The sequence below is a fragment of the Lonchura striata genome, chromosome 4 (assembly GCF_046129695.1).
Source record: "Lonchura striata isolate bLonStr1 chromosome 4, bLonStr1.mat, whole genome shotgun sequence".
In the NCBI taxonomy this organism is placed as follows: Eukaryota; Metazoa; Chordata; class Aves; order Passeriformes; family Estrildidae; genus Lonchura; species Lonchura striata.
In genome coordinates this window covers 40,531,276-40,548,144 of record NC_134606.1, presented here as the reverse complement: position 1 = coordinate 40,548,144, position 16,869 = coordinate 40,531,276, and the positions used below count along the sequence as shown (strand labels likewise).

Sequence of the window (16,869 nt, the reverse complement as noted above, 5' to 3'; positions counted from 1 at the left end):
CTCCTTCCCGACAGCACAAGAAGGTTTGTTCCAAGATCTTGTTTTAAAAGCAAGACATTGCATTTTATAATACAGTTATGTCTGAGAAGTTGGATAAATGTGAGCAGTTGTGGCTGTTACAGCTTCAGATGCAGACAGATGATCACAGGTGATTGTGCAGAGGTGGCTTACTGGGTTACCCCTTCATCAGCTCAGGCACACTTCTGCCTTATCCCGGTGCTGAATTTACAGTTTGTTCATGATGGAAAGCCTAAAGTATTAATAGGAGCAATTACAACATATCAGTTAATGAAAGGCGCCTCTTCTATGTCACTGTAACATTTTTGCTCATGATTTGGAATACCTACCCCATTTAACACGTCTGGTCCACCACGTGTTCATCTACCATAAATAGCAGTATGCTACGAAGTATACATTGTTAGGATTTATGATCACAACAATTCTAATAATGCATTTGGAGAAGGAATACTGTGTAGCTGTGGCTATGATGTTGAAGTACCAGGACCTAGGCTTTACAGAAACTTATTTTAAGAGTACTTAAAAAGCCCCTCAAACCCACCACTACAAGTATCTGAGAACTGTCATATTTTAATCTTTTCTCAGAGCTCTTGGGGAATCCTCTAAGCACAGCTAACTACTGACTATTTTTGGAAGGCAACTTTAAGTGATACACCATGATCTTCTTTTCCTGGCCACCTTAGTTGTTCTTTGTGATGTTGATCTTTAGCCTGATGTCCTTTAGAGTGCTTCTGCCATCACAATTTTGTATCAACTAGGAGTTACTTTTTGACTATTAATTCCAAGACATTTGTGTGTATCTTTGTTTTTCCCTTCTCAATTCCTGATTTTTAAAAAATATTTTTTTAAAAAATTGAAATCTGCCAGTCATTATAGTACTGTATGTTTGAATAAACTTACATAAAATTGATCTCTGCTACAAGTAGTTGTTTAAAAATACATACCACCATATTTAGTAGCTGATCTATTTATTAGTACAAGATTGATTTTTGCTTAATAGGATACTGGGTGTTATATCATGTAGCTAATGAAAAATACGGGATAAATAACCCTATCTCAAAACAATTTGAAACTCTCCTTATCATGAAAAAAAACCCTCTGCAACAAAAGATGTGAATATTTGTGCACTGAATGTGAAAATGGATTTAACAGCCTTAATACAAACCTCCAACTACTGGCAATAAGTATTGGACATATGCAAAAAGACAACTGCATATATTTTTAATGGTGAATAATTGAAGGACCTTTTATAATTATGGACTATGTTCTCAGTAGGAAGGATTTTTTTGTGGTGGAACTGCTTTTCTTGCATTTGGACATGCGATCAACCTTTGGATTTCTGACTACAGAACTTGGGCTTTTGTGTTAAGCATTTAATTGTCTGACGTCTGAGAGTCCGGAAGGCAGAAAAGAAATGCACTGCAGTACCCTGTAATTTCCTATGCTCATTAGTTTGCTCATGGACTTCTATGGCATGGCAGGCTTTAATTTCCCATCTACCCTTTCCATGTTCATCCCCCTATCTTATAGGATGATTATAATAATGAATGTCTTTTTTTTTTTTTTTTTTTTTTTTTTTTTTTTGCTTTATTCTGCTGAAAGCTTTATGACCAGCAGGATATGTTGAATCAATTGGACTACTCTTGAGACAATGTTAAAAGTCTTTTAGTGTGGGTGGGACATTGAACCTTCCAACTTATTTTTGTAGATTTTCAATTAGAAAAAAATTCTAAAATGCAAAAATGAGCATGTAATGAAATTGTCTTTTGAGGGAAACTCCTTAGAAAGAAAATAATTCACAAAAGAAATAAAGTGTCTTTGTAAGACAGGAAAGCTGATTTCAGTACCCTGCTGAAACATATTTCTCTGCAGTTGTTTTACTGTGATCCTATGGTGTTTCTCCAGCATCTGACATTGAAGCAGTAATTCAGTTAAGTTTTTGGAAAAGCATGTTGTTGTTCTGTATGGGACTACTCCCAGGAAAATGGGATTTTTCCTTTTTGTTTTTGGGGTTTTGGAGTTGCTCCTGATTAGCTTCATGCATGGGTGCTTCAGTTCCAGATTAAAATTGCCTGTTCCCCCTGTTTTAAAAATTCCACCCAGAATAAATAAGGACCCAGAACAAATATCCTCACCCTCTCCATGGTAGAGTTAAAAATAACTATTTTTGTATGTCAACAACTCCTAAGAAGATCAATACAATATCTCTTTTCCACTGCCTAGAGGAAGTGAGGGTTTGGGTTGGCTGGATGGCCTGTAAGCTCCCTTCTGGTGAAGGCTGATTCCCAAGCTTACTCATGCCTGGTTGTTGTGGAGTGATGTTTTGTCATGAATTTCCCAGAATATAATGCATGTTAGCTGATATATAACTATATAATGCTATATATAGTTGATATATATAAAATAATGCAGGTTAAGATGGTAAGATTTTTCAGAACTTACAGGTAAATTCACAAGACTTATATTCTTCCTTAAAACATGGCCCATGGAATTTCAGTCATGTATGAATGAAATTAGGGCCATTAAACATGTGTAATTTCACTTAAATAATTTATTGTATAGCTGCCAATTCAGCAACAATAAATTATTCCAAATAACTTAGACTTCAGTTTATTTTAAGGCACAGATCTCTATGTACAATAGTAAGAATGGCTTGCAGAGAAATGCTGTAGCTTACAGTAAAGTTAAAAAGAAAAATTTATCTTAAATTAGTAGTATAATAGGTTGGATGCTGGCAGGCTTCCCATGTGGCAGTGCCCTCACCTGAATTTGAAGGTCCTGCTGTTAGAAAAAGAATGTTAAAAATTTGCAGACAAATACTTCTTTTTAATCTCTTTATGGCTCAGTGATAAGTGTGTACATACCTGGGCATGCTCCTGCACAGCAGTTATGAGTGTGTTCAGGTTTTTTTCCATTGCTGGCACACTGGAGGTGACGATGAAATATTCCTCTTCATGTGTGCATGGCAGTGATTTTGATATCAGCAATACTGGATTTTTCTGTCACTGTGGAAGTCAGTTTTTGTGGTTTGCTCCTGTGTTTTGCAGGTCAGTGTTTGCAAGATGTGAGCTCACCCTTAGGTGAGTGTGAAGTCCCCCTCAGGTCTTGCCTGTAGAGAGAGGTTTGGCTGGGGTAGCTCCCCCAGTACCTGCCCTGCCTGCCTGCCCACCTTGCTGTCTCTGGAGGCAGTGACTTGTGCCATCTCCTGTGCTGCTCTGGCTGAGAGCCTGGCATTTCAGTGTGAGCCAGATGTGAACAAACCTCTGTGGGAGTGACCACAGCTCCTCTGTGCACATGGAAGATTTTGTGTAGGCTGTAGGGGATGGATGTTGCTGTGGTCCAGTCTCTTTTCTTTTGGTGATGCTAGTACTGCTTTGGCCTCGGTGAGCCAATACAGGCAGCCAGACTGGCCAGTGCTAAATCAATAGTAGAGGGTGAAAAAAAGGGAATGTAAGTGCTTGGTATAGCTATCCTAGTAGCTGAGAGTCATATGATTTCAGGTGCTAAGTGTGTGAAGAAAAGGGAAAAGGAGCAGATCCTATAACTACAACTAAAGAGTCAATACTTCAACAACCTGGGTTTGGACTGTGGCTTCATAAGAAGAAAAACTTGGCATTGCTGCCATTTTTAGTACATCACAATCTGGGCAGGTCCCAGTCTGAGCTAAAATAACTGTTCAGTCAGCCACATAGAAATGCCTCTCTTCCTGCCAGCAGTTTCATAGTCTGTTGAAACCCATCAAAGACTTTGAGGTCCCACCTCCTCTGAACTGCAGGAGGGCTGCCTCCATCACCTGGGCACTGAGCTGATGGGTCTTATGCTGCCAAGAGAGCAGCTTGAAGCTGTGTCCCTGTGAGCAGGTGCTCACCCTGGGACCAGGGAGGTGGAGGAATCACCATGGTTGGTAGGAATCAGCATCACTAGGTGGGACCTCCTGTCTTCACAGCAGTGAAACTTGGGCTTGGACTGTGATCTGGAGGGGCCACATGTGATGGGGATCGAGTGCACCCTTTGGAGCCTGGTTCTCCTGGTGGTTGGCTAAGTGTGAACTAGAGATAGGTTACATTTAAGAGATCAGCCTTTCAAAATACATTGAAATACATTCTCTCAAAATACACTCTCAGCACACAGATCTTTTTGAGCCTCAGGTAAATATTAGGTGCTTTGAAAAGTTGCTTTTTTCTTCTGTCTTCAAGACTGTGAAACGAGAAGTTAGCTTGTTTTCTGTTTTTCCTTTTGATTTGAAAGAAACTGAACTATTATAAGATGAAAGCTGCTCTTCACTTGTTTGCCACATCACAGAAATGAGTGAAGTTTTTACTTGGAGAACAATGAATTTCACAGGATTTTTCTTAACTGTGGTGAGGATGAATAGTTGAGTTTGGCTTGCAGTCTCACACCTTAATGCAAACCAGGACTGAAACCAATGTAAGCTTGCAATTGTTAGAGAGGTTTAAGTTTTTCAGTCCAAAATAGCAAATTTTCACCTCTCTATCATCTTAATAAAGTAAAAAATGTCTTCATTAAGCTATTATGAATTTGGGCCAGCATTCTGGTTTGGGTTTCTCTGGTTTGTGTAACTGGCAAATATGTTTGAAGCACAAATCAAATGCATAGAAAGTCTGGGCATAAACACAGACAGATTTTTATTAGAATGGAGAACAGAGGTAAGGTTGCAGACCAATATGTTTCTGCAGATCTAATTGAAGTTGAGCTGTGTTAAAACTTGAGTGTCTGTTTTGTTTCAAAGTACAGTCAGAACTTTAAAGTGATCCATCTGACACCAAGGAAACAAGTAAATTAAGAAATAACACTGAATTAAACAAATTTCATGCTGCTTCCCACACAGCAACCCAAGCATATGACTTTGGCTGCAGTACAGATTTAGGTGTAGATTAGATTTCAGTCTTTTAGGTTTCATTTAAATAAAACCATACTTTAAAAGCTGCACTAATTTCTGCTTCGCATTTAATTTTTGGGTTTGGAGTTTCCATTGAGATGTTTTTTCAAGCTGTTGCCTCAACCTTTGTGTAGCAAAATCAGCTGAGGCTTTGCATGGATTTTGCTTTTTTATTCTGCCGCCTAGATAAAGCTAGGAAGCAGAAAGCTGGTAACTCCTCTGCGCTTTTGGGTAAGTAGACCTTCCTGTAGCAGAATATTTAACCAGGTGACGCTTTAGCGTTGCTTCTTTGGACCTTTTCAAACTCTTACAAAGTTATATTCGGAACAATGAAGGGAGAAACTGGAGAGAATTACTTTCTCTGAAGTTTCTGTGGCTCGGTCTGCCCTCCGGTGGTTATTTGGGAACACGCCTTGTAAAAACAGCATCTGTGCTGCTGTCACTTGCCTACTTCTGCATACCCTGTGCATCAGCTAGAGGCTTCCAGGGACACTGCGAACTGGCAGAAGTGTTTGTGTAAGTCACAGCGGGCTCACCTTTAGCTGCTGCTTTAAGGGTTTTGCTTAACTAGTCAGCATAAATCATGTCGGCATATCATGTCAGAGTTCTTTCCCTGAGAAATTGAGAAGTTTAGCTTTTGTCAAGACTCTTGAATATCAAAATAAAAAAAAAACTTTCATGGATTACATGTCTAAGTTTATGTGTGTGTGTGTTATTTTTGTGAAATAATTTAATTTCAAGCATTTGGAATCTGCTTAGGATATTGCAATACTTGGGACAGATGTTTCCAAAAGATTCTTACATTCTGTCAATTCAGTTTGAATGAAGAAGTTGAAACAGCTATTTGTGTTGAATGAGTATTTTTGCCAAGTAAGCGCAGTGTAATTTTTCCTGAGATAAATGGAAGACTGATGTGACTGAACAACAATAACTTGACATTCTGATTTTATTTTTTTTTAAATTGCCTTCTACCTCTTTAATGCTGCAGGCTGACTGGAAATGTGCAGAGCCTACTGGCCACATATGAACATATATTTGCTTTTTTGACTCTACTCTAGTTCTTTGTACTTTGCAGTATTGTGGAAAAGCTGATTGAAAGGAGCATTGCTGTATTTTGTTACTTCAATTTCGATGCCAAACTTTTGGTGCTAGAGGGAGCTGTTCCCTGTTACACGCCTCTGGAAAGATACTGCTTAAGGAATGGGCAGCAGCTCACTTTGGCACTTGTCAGAAATATCCAGTGCGTGGCAGCTGAGATGTTAGAATGTTTTCTTGCTGCCTGTTTTTTTTTTTTGTTTGTTTGTTTTTTTTTATTTTTTTTATTTTTTTTTATTTTCCAAACCGAAATAAAGCCCCCCACCTTAGTTCTCTCAGTGATGAGGTATCTTTAGGCAGCAACTATGATGGAAACACAAGTAAAGAATTCATTAATTGTGTTTTTTCCCTTACCTCTCCATTTTATTAGAGTTCATTAGATTTTTTTTCAAATCTCTTTTATCCTTCTTTTTTTAAGTCAAGCTCCTCCACCATCTTCAGTTCCTCATCTGGGGATCTATGGGATGCTGTATTTGCAAATATTTGGCAAGTATGCTTGTATTTTGAAAGGGAATTTCTTACTTTAAAAAAAAGAGTTCAATAAATATACCTCATTGCTTGTGAAATTGGTCAGAATGCCTTAAGGCTGGGCTGGATGAGGCTTTGAACCACCTTATCCAGTGAAAGGAGACCCCACTCATGGCAGGGGTTTTGGATCTTGATCTTGAACATCCCTTTTGACCCAGACCATTCCATGGTTCTAGGACTCCCTTCCCTGATTTAATGCATTTCCCCTCCACTGAGTCACTTCAGCTGCATTCCTCTCAGAACACAACCTGTGTTCATCACTCCTTTGTAACATTTGTAGGGTTGGTCACTGGGGTTGTGTCACTCATCAGTTTTGGAAAGCACACGCCCATGGGTCCCCTCCTGGGTCTGTAAGCTAGCATCCTTAATGGTTGGTCTGTAAGCTAGTGTCCTTAATGGTTGGTCTGTAAGCTAGCATCCTTAATGGTTCTGTCTTCTTCTGTGGATACTCTACAGCAGATAGTCTCTGCCTCTGCAGAGAAAGATGGTGCCAGAAAGTTACTCTCCTTGTTTCTCTGCTTGTTGCTAGAGACACTTGCTGGAAATGAGTTAGAGCAGCACTTTCTGGCCAGACTTTTTTCCATGTAAGATGCTGCTACCAGCATCTGATCCTCAGTGGAACCCTCCCAGCTTCCCACGGCAGCTGCCGGCTTGTGCCATGGGCTGCGGCAGGTCTGGCTGAGCGGCAGCGGAGCCACGGCGACTGTCTGCCTTGGTCTGACCCTGCCGCCAGCCCGGGCTCCTGGGAGCCCCTGCTCACCTCCAGCCTGGCTAACTACAGCAGACGTGTCTTTTCACACGCTTTTATTTATAGAGGAAAAAAGCAAAAAGGCGAGCCACTGCTGCATTTTCTCTTCAGAGCCTTGTATGTACAGTCCCTCCATCCCAGTTACTTTTCTTTGATGTGCCCTCTGCTGTCTGTGGGACTAAAGCCTCTAGAAGGCAAGGGAACAGAAGGGCCAGAAGTGAAGTGAAATTGCAGCACTTTGGCTTGTATGTATCTTCTGCTTTTTCAAGCTGAACATTTGCCTTTTTCACTCTGAGAAAAAGACATTCTTTTTCTTACAGAATGAGAGGCATCTATCTGGTCTTAGCCACTGAGTGTTACTCCTGGTATCTTTTCTGATCTGTTCCATGATTTTAACAACTACACTTAATGTTTCTACACCTAATGTATTTAATGGGGTTTTCTTTTTCTTTCTTAAATTCAAGTTCTTTCTGCGACGTCAATTATTTGTCTTCGCCCAAAGAACATTCTTTCATTGTGTCTGAAAACAAGTATTTCTGTGATTTTTAGGCAATTTTAATTTAAATTCACAGATATTTCAGTGATTGAATCTTTCATAAATTTCTAGCTTTGATATATTCCATTACTTGAAAAACATCTCACAGGAAGTTACTGAGTTGTGTTGGTGTTAGTTTATTCTCAACTTTGTCTGCCTTAGTGGTTGAGGACTGTTGCTCTGAGTTTTAATGAATGATGGCTCATACTTTGTCTCTCAACTAGCAAGTTTTAAAGTAAGAAAAAGTGTGATGAAATAGCATGAAATCAATGAGCCAAAGTTAAATCACTCTAAATAGAGGTTGTTGGCTTCACTGAAACTTTGTCTTAAATGCTGTAGTTATTTTAACTTGAGCAAAGCCTCTAGCCTGGCATTACTGTTTCCACAGTTACATTTTAGGATGTTTTAGTCTTGGATGTTTTGTCAGCTGGATATTGGAGGCCCACAGTGGTTGAATATAAAACTTCTCCATATTGTAATTAGGATCATGTTTGGTTTTCCTTATTATCTCATGTGAATAATTTTCTGTTCATGCCATCTTTTTTTTTTTTTTTTTTCACATTTTAGATTGTAGATTATCTTCTGTTTGAAGAGGATACAATTTTAGAAATATCTCTGTACAATAGAGTATTTTGTTAGACTCTGTTGTTATTTTTTTCTTTCTTCCTGAACATGAAAAAAATTATTTCATATGACCTTACTTAACAAAGTAGATAAAATTTTTGGGGATTGTTGGCTTTGGAAAGCAAGACTGTGATAGTTGCAAAATATTGTTTACTGTAATTCTGGACTAGGCTTGTTTCCTAGACATAGAATAATCACAGCAAAAGCAGAAAGCTTTCTGTATTTGATGTGGACATGCTATCATTCTTCCTTGTGTGAGGTTCCAGATTATAATCAAAGGTGTTCCTGCAGTTTGCCTTTAACTTTCTGGAAACGTCACTACTACCCCGTTAAGAGAACTTTGGATGCTTTTAAAACCAGTGTTTTAACATTTTGTACCAAAGTGAGAATACTAAAAATGTTTTCCTTATTTTTGTAGGACTTGGAGATTGTGTATTCATATCTACATGGAATGGAAGCATTGTCTAATCTGAGAGAGCATCAGCTAAGGTATGATATTATGTCATTAAAAACCATGTATGTTAATGCATTAACAAGGCAAAGGAACAGTAACTTTGGTAACAATATACTACTCTTGTATATCTTGTGTATCCTACCTCAAACTGCCTATCACTGCATGCTTTTCATTCCTTCTATATTTTTCTTACGCTTCCTCCTTGTATGTCTGCACAGTGTATTTCTATTTGCTCTGTCCTATTTCTATTATGGATGCTTTTGTTTTCTTTTCAACCTTTTGGATTAGAAATAAATGCTTTACTTACAGAGTACAAGCCCATATATTGATGAAATAATTTATGTAATATAGTAGTCATGAGAGGACAGTCTGTTTGTCAGCTTCTGTTTGTCAGCTTCTGTTTCAGTTTGTGCTTGCTTTTGTGTGGAAATTTTAGACACATTAAGTACAATACCAATAATACTTAGTAAAGATATTTGGTAAATGTCATCCACACTTTTTATTAAAATGCTTCATGAAGCAAATGAATTCAAGTCAAAACTTTCCTGAGAGCTTCCTATTTTTTTTTGTAAAGACTTGTGTTTGGTTGATTTTTAAGTAATTGTTTCAGTTGTTCTCCCACAAGCATCTTGCAGCAGAGGTTTCTAAGGGTGTTTGGGAATTAGTGTGAGGCTGGCACCTACAGAAGGAGGCCAGCACATCTCCTGTATGCCCTGTGGGTAGAGAGGGTGAATTACTGCTGTTTTGTATCCTGAGCTTTGCCAACATTTGCCACATCTGAAGATGCTGAAGCAACTTTGAGTTGATTAATGCTGATTTAGGTTCTAATTTCTGGCCTCTTGCTTCATCATTCACATTCCCAAGCCAATATTCTGTAATTTGGAGAAAACAAAAGACGGGCTTTTCTTTCTTTCAAAGTGCACAAGACACATTTTGCAATGTGAATGTTAACTTCAAAGACGTCTCTCTAATTACTTTTGCTTTGCAGGGGGGTCATGGTTACATTCAGTTGAAGTATTTTGTGTTATGTTGTTATATGCAATACTTTTAGCACGTGAAGCTTTGCATAGCTGGAGTTAAACTGATGTTAACTTGTTTACAAAGATCAAAGTGTGCACATATGGTTGTGTGGTATGTTGATGTGTGCTTCTTGGCTTCCTGTGCAGCATGAGGTTCTTGCTGAGGAATGTATGGAACTCGGCTCTCCCAGCATAGCGAATTCCTCAAAGAGAGCTTCTGTTTACAGTACCATACATGGAAAAGGCTGGGCTCCCAGCAGATGTTGGACTGAAAGCTTTTATAGTATCCTTTAGGATACAACTCTTCTTGTGGCAGTGGAATGCCACAGAAACCTCTTAGATTCATTAAAACTGAATGTATTCAATGAAGCTTCTAGTAGTGAATAACTTACCATATGGCTTGCTGGTGATCTCATCTGTAATTTATTACATTTGTTGAGGAAGCAGATAAAGATCATGTTTGAGTGATTGAACAAAAACTGGACACCAGTATTGATCAGAACTAATTCAATTTTTCAAAGAGGAAGCAATCTAGTTTGTACAACTTGGTCACTGTAATTTCTAACTGTTCCACTGTAACACAAAAATTGAAATGCTTGGCTACCTTCTGTAAGAGGCATTTTCTCCATTTTCTCCCCTATTGCTGTCCTAATAATGGGACCAAAATTCTGTGAAGCTCAGTGCCAGTGGTGAACTTGCGTGACTTTATCAAGAATGTGTTTCCTTCTCTCCCAATTCAGAGGGGAACAAAACTTGCTTGTTAAAGTGATTCTGTTTCCTGTGACTCCTGCTCTTACATGGCACATTGCCCAGCATCGTTCCAGATCAGTAGGGCACAGACTATCCTTGAGCAGTATTAAAATTTTTAAATCTGACTCCTAGCCATGACTTCTCTTCTGGTATCCTCTCACCAGTGACTTCATGTCTGTGCTCCCCTTCCTTCCCTCTCAAAACAGGATCAGAGAGGGAAGATAAAAACCCAGGAGGCAGAAGCAGACAGTAGCTTTTCAATGTCTGTAAAAGATTTTGACAAGACCCAATTTTATGGTGGGGAGAAGTGTCTGAAAAAAAGATGGTTCTGTGGTTCAAAGTTTTTTGTTGTGCCAGGATGTAAAAAGATTGAAATTTATATGTAATACATAGTGCTTACTTTCATACAATAGAGACATTTTTCAGTGAGAAAAGTTCTCAAAGTTGGTCCAAAGTGTCGATCTAAACTACTGGGGTATGGCAAAGACTGTGGTAGTAAAACTTGATTCTTAATTTTTATATCTATCTGCAAACAGAATTAAGATCTCAATTTTCTATTAATGATTTATGAATAGTCATGATACCACTTCTGAACAGAAGAAGCATTATTTCTTAGTGGGCTGAAGCAATAAGTAAAATCCTGTGGGAGATGAGTGCTAAGGTGACTTTTGTAGCAGTCTGTTGACTATTGAAATGAATGATCTAGGAAATAGCAATTGATTGTTATGTCAAACCCAGACCAACTCTTACAGGCCTCAAATCAACTTTTTGGAGACTTTTTGCCTGAGTAGCAATTCTTGAGTGGTTTTGTCTGCTTATGATATCATTGCTGGCAGCTGGTCATTGATACACTGAGATTCTGATGATGGATTATGAGAGGAAAGAGAATTTATTTCCAGAATTTAAATATAGTTCCTTATTTGAATGTTCACATGAGCCTCTTAGGTAAATCTCTGTCTGACTGTCAAATAGCCTTGGGGTTTGCAGTCTGCTTCAGAGCTATGGAAAGGCCAGGGGAGGCAGTGGGATTTGTTTTGTCCCCACCCCCCAGTAATTCACAGGGCTGTTTCCTTAAGGCAGTAGACAGAAATGGCACTGTGATTTTTCTACATCAAGTTAACATTGCATTTCCTAGTGTGTGGTAAGTTCTATTATAGTTGCTCTCTATTATGCCACATTTGTCAGGCAGACAGTGAATACGAAAGCACTTTAATCCTCCCCTTTAGACAGAGGATTTTCCTGCAGGAAATTTTTTCCACTTTGAGCCCTCTGGGATTTCAGCATTAAAATCTCATGGTAATTTTCAAGCTGCTGAGTTTTAGCAAAATGAGAAGCATTAATTTACCATGCAACATAATTTCTTGTTTTATCTATTGGGCCTTACTTGAAAAGGGAGAGCAGTTTCTATATTGTATCTCTGATTAGTGTTGCACATACTACATTTCCAACAATTTCTGAAATTTAGAATTGTTTTTATAAAACTACTTGCTTTTATCACATCACTATGGAAAATGAGATCAATGTAATTTTTCCTTATTTTTATAGTTTTTAATGGGAACAGCTACATCTAGTGTCCTAAATAAAATCTGATATTGGATTATTATATTAAGTTATTCTTGGACCTAATAACTTAAATGCTTAGATTTTGCAATTTGTTCTCCTGACTAATGAATCAGGTTATTAGTGGTCGGTTTCTCTAAGTGCTGGAGTTACTTGTGGAAATGCTGAGTAACTTTAGAGAGTGAAGTCTTTGTGACACTGATAGGAATTATAACTAAAATTGACTTCTTCTCTTTCAGACTGATGTGTGAAACTGTTAGATATGAAAGGCATGAAGCAAATGAAGTTCTGTACTAGTAAGTATTTCTGCTTCCTCTTGTATGATGAAAGTAATAACTCATAATAAAGTGTGTTGAGGACTGTTTAATGCCAAAATTCCTTGCCTAGCGTGCAGTCTGTAAATGTAAATGATCCACTTAACTTTCATCATCAAACACCAGAGAAATTTGCTGGTGTCAAGGAGAGAGCTAACAATGGCTCTTGCTCAGTGATGCATGTTGTAGTAAATTTGTATAAAATTAATATATGGGTCTGGGATTGTCATTTAGTCTTACTTCCGTTTTGTGAAAGTAGTAGTGATCAGATTTTCATACCAGTGGTGCCAAACTGACAAATCTAACGTGGTTTATAATTAGCAGGGATGTGCTCTAGTGTCAACTCAGATTTACAGTGGAGAGCTGAGAATTGTAATTGCTTCATTTATGGAAGCAATTTATTGAAACAAAATGTTTATCAGATTCTTACTTGCTGCTCCTAACCCAGACTCTAAATGCATATTTTTCTAAGTTGTCTGGCATTATTTGAACATTTAAGAATATAAATAATATACTTCTGTGCCTTCTTTTGTACTTGTGGAATTTCTCCTAAATGGAGGGTCAGAGGAAGATGAGATTGAGTAAACTCACATGCTGGGCTGTGACCAGTCAGCAAAGTTAAATTAATGTCTAATGAAACCCAGTAATGTTATGTATGGGAAATACACAAGGTCAAAATCTATAGGTGGATAGATAAAATCTATAGGTGGATAGATAATTTTAATTAGACCAATACAATCTTTATTCATTTTACACTAATTTACAAGGGACCATTGTGCTGGTGATTTGTCCTTCTCTAGGCAGTTGTCTCCTATGTAGCAGTTTTTGTTTAGACCCAGTATTTTGATCATTCTCAGCACTTACTAAAATTTGAATTACATGCTGAACGAATCCATACTGCTAGCTAACCATATACTCGATGCAGGCAAAAATTACAGGAAATATGTGCCTGAGAATATACAATTCACAAACAGGAGATTGTGAAATCTGGGTTAACTGAAAGTGCATTTTGCAGTTCTTTTGCACTGATTTCCTTTGTCACTCCTTTCATATGACTTCATCTTCACTTTGGTTGTTTGCCTGTCATTCCTGTTTAGTTGCTTCTTGACATTTTTTCCCCATGATTTATTCAAAAGATTTAATAGGCTGTTTGGCAGTTTCTGGATATAGATGCTAATACAAAATGTGCTTGCTCTAGCATTTCATATCTCTGATGTAATGTTTAGTGGGCTAAATGTGAAAGTTAATAACTAATATTTTTTATTTAAAATTAAAAATTCCATATTTTGAAACTAAAAAATATGTTCTGTTACTCTGAGCTGTAGCTTTACATTTTTTTAAATTAATAATTTGAGATCTACTTATTAGGAAAATCCCATGAAACCTGCAGTCTAATTTCAGTGTTCTATTTTTAGGGTAATGAACTTGGAGGGATCTTTATTTTTGTTTCACAAATTCAGCCTATGTGTTGAAGATGTACTCTTCTAACAAATGGAATTTCAGTTTTGCTATGCACATGTTTGGAAAAATTCTTTGAGTTCTATAGGAGAGAAGCAAAGTGATAGCCAGGCTAGGATTGATCCACTCGGTTACAAGCTGTAGGAAATGAGCTTGGATCATGCAACCTGGTTACTTTTTAATGAATTTACCAGAGTTATCACTTGATGCTCTTATTTTCATCATGAAGGCTAAAGTATTTAAAGAGCATTAGATTTTAACATTTTAGATTGCTTTTTAAGTTACCACTGCTTCCCCCTGCCCTGTGATGGTCTATTTGCATTGAAATCTGAAATTGGGTGCTATATCTATTAAAACAGCTGCAACTGTTGGAGCTGTTAATTGACCTGTGTGTTTGACCTCCCCGAGGCAAAACTTAATGTCTCAGTGCAGAAAAGCTAAATCTTTATCCCTAAATGCTGATGGGCAGACTAATGCAGTTGCACTGTTGATTTGATCAAAATTTTTTCATTGTCAAAACTGTGTCTGCTTTGTCAGTGGTATGTATAGAAAAGTTCCTATTGCATCTGTGAAATGCTGAAAATAATTATGTGCATTCCTTATAAGCAATTATTTTATCCTACATTACAAAAACAAAAAAAAAGTTATTAATTTTCATAGAAGCTCTATAGATTTTTTTTTTCTATGACCAAAAGGATAAAAATGAGCACATTGCTTAAAATTGGCTCATCTCATCTGCATTTACTTTACTATCAATGGGTATACATGGTAGTGGCAAATTCTCAAACCCTACGGCCATCTCACTGTTTAAATGGAAACTGGGTTATTAGAAGTGGCAGTTCAGCTTGAGTTATTCTTCATTTGCCACTCATTCTACTCCTTTCATTTGATGGGAAGTTAATGACAAAAGAGCTTAAAACCTGCAAAGCAAAACTTGAGAAATGAGGCTTACTTGGCAGGCATATTTGTTTTTTTTTAACTTGCTACCTTTATTCAAATCTACTTAGAGATCTTATTAAAAATATATTTATTTTGGTCACTTAATATATGTTTTGTCAGTAGTCCAAAGAAAGAAATGTTCTGTTTTCCTATCTGCATTATAGTAATTCTTGATGTCTCCAACAGTGAAGTTTCAAATAGCGTTCTCTTTAGAAAACAAAGTTCTAGCAGACTTGTCTTTATACCTCTTTACAGTTGAACAAAATTTTTCAGCTCAAAATTGAATTTTGTGCTATGATGGCAGGGGATTCTTTGGCAATAAATGCTTTGAATGTAAACAAATGAGTGTGTGTCTAATAAAACAAGCACCTCTTTTTCCTCCTCATTAGTTATGTGAGTGCTGTGTGCATTTTTCAGCCATTCTGTATGATATTTCTGTGTGTATGCTTCAGTGGTGTTTGGTTTACTCTTTCTATAAGGAAATCTTGTATATTCCCTTATTTTTTTCACTAATAATATTGGATTGGCAGAAAATATGTTCAGGTTTGTTGACCTGCAGTCTAAAGTCGTTCAGTAATAAAACCTGGTGTTTCTGAATTGCCAGACTGTAGCACAACACAGTTTTGTGGTTACATTCCCTGTAGTTTGAGCTATTTAATTTGGAACTAACTTAGCTACTGCTTGTATTGTTTTTAAAAATTTGAAGGAAACCCCAGCCCAGGTTATTGTGAAGTGTGGTGGTGGTTTTTTTGTTTTTTTTTTTTTTTTTTTTTTTTTTTTTAAGAGAGCCTTCAAACGAAGTCCTGATAGGATATATGCTCCTACCTCCCACATGTCCCTACTGACAAGATTTCATTTTTGATTAAAGTTCTTAACAGTAGACTAATTTGTAGACTACTGGTTGTGATGGTGGTGATTCCTAAAAAAGGACAAATGTTTAAAAAAGAGTAGTTATCACTTGGACATCTTGAACTGAATTTTAGTGTTAATGTCTCTGGCTTGAAAAAGGTCTTGTCTAATGTCAAAGTGCTTTTTTGTAATTCAGTTTTCAACCTTTAATAAAATTCAGCACAGAGAAAGACAAGTAGAAGTTGTATATATAAGCTGGAGATTGGAGGGAAAAAAAGTTGCATGTAAAATGCAGCTATTACTACAGAGAACATTCACAGCTGAAATGAGAAATAGAAAGCTGATTAATTTCTAAGTTACTGACTGTTGTAGGCAGATGTGAGACAAAAAGCTGTACATTTATGCTGAGTCTTGATTTTTTCCTCATTCTCGGTTTGTCATGCAGTCTAGAATGAAAAACATCTACTTGTATTAAGACTGTAGTGTTTGGTGGTGGAATGGGGAAGAAAAAGGGGATGAGAAGTGGAGCAGGCTGTAAAAAAGAGAAAGATCTGTAATTTCAGATGATTATTTTTGAAATTTCCTTCATTAAACTAAATTATCAGGTCTATTAGCAGTAATATCACCATCCAGCCTTAGCCAGGTTTTCAGAATTATGTGACCATGGCAAATCACAAGACCCAAACACTTTGGTGTTGGGCTGGTCATGCAGCCTTCTCCAAGACTGGCTTGGCATAGCCATCAAATCCTGAAACAAAGGAAGTCTGGAAAGGGAATAAAGGAGCACAACTTCTTGGTAGCTACTCAAGTATTGTTTGTTTTTTTAGATGAAAATGTTAGTGTCTTTCATGAGGTAGAGCAGAATGTCTCAAAAATGCTGCAGGGCAGTAGGTCTGTGGAAGGACAGGTGAGAAATAGATCTGGGAGTAGTCTTTTGAAGACTGGGAATCTAAGAGTCACACTTTGAAGTCCTATAATAAAAGTGACATTTATCAAATTCACAGTTCTTTCACTGTAACCTATTGTCCTGAAGACCCTCAGGAAGACAGAAGCAGTGCATGTAAACCAGCAAAAATTT

The 16,869-nt window shown here is 37.4% G+C and overlaps 1 protein-coding gene across 5 annotated transcripts in view; it reads left to right on the top strand.

Annotated features, from left to right (window-relative positions):
* The window catches only part of RAPGEF2 (Rap guanine nucleotide exchange factor 2), a 183,001-nt gene that overhangs the window by 48,140 nt on the left and 117,992 nt on the right, over positions 1–16,869 (top strand). For all 5 annotated transcript variants that reach the window (XM_021536561.3, XM_021536558.3, XM_021536559.3 and 2 more), the window contains exons 2-3: positions 8,867–8,937; positions 12,471–12,527. In XM_021536561.3, the coding sequence (XP_021392236.2) occupies positions 8,867–8,937; positions 12,471–12,527 (128 nt within the window). The remainder of the gene's footprint in view (positions 1–8,866; positions 8,938–12,470; positions 12,528–16,869) is intronic.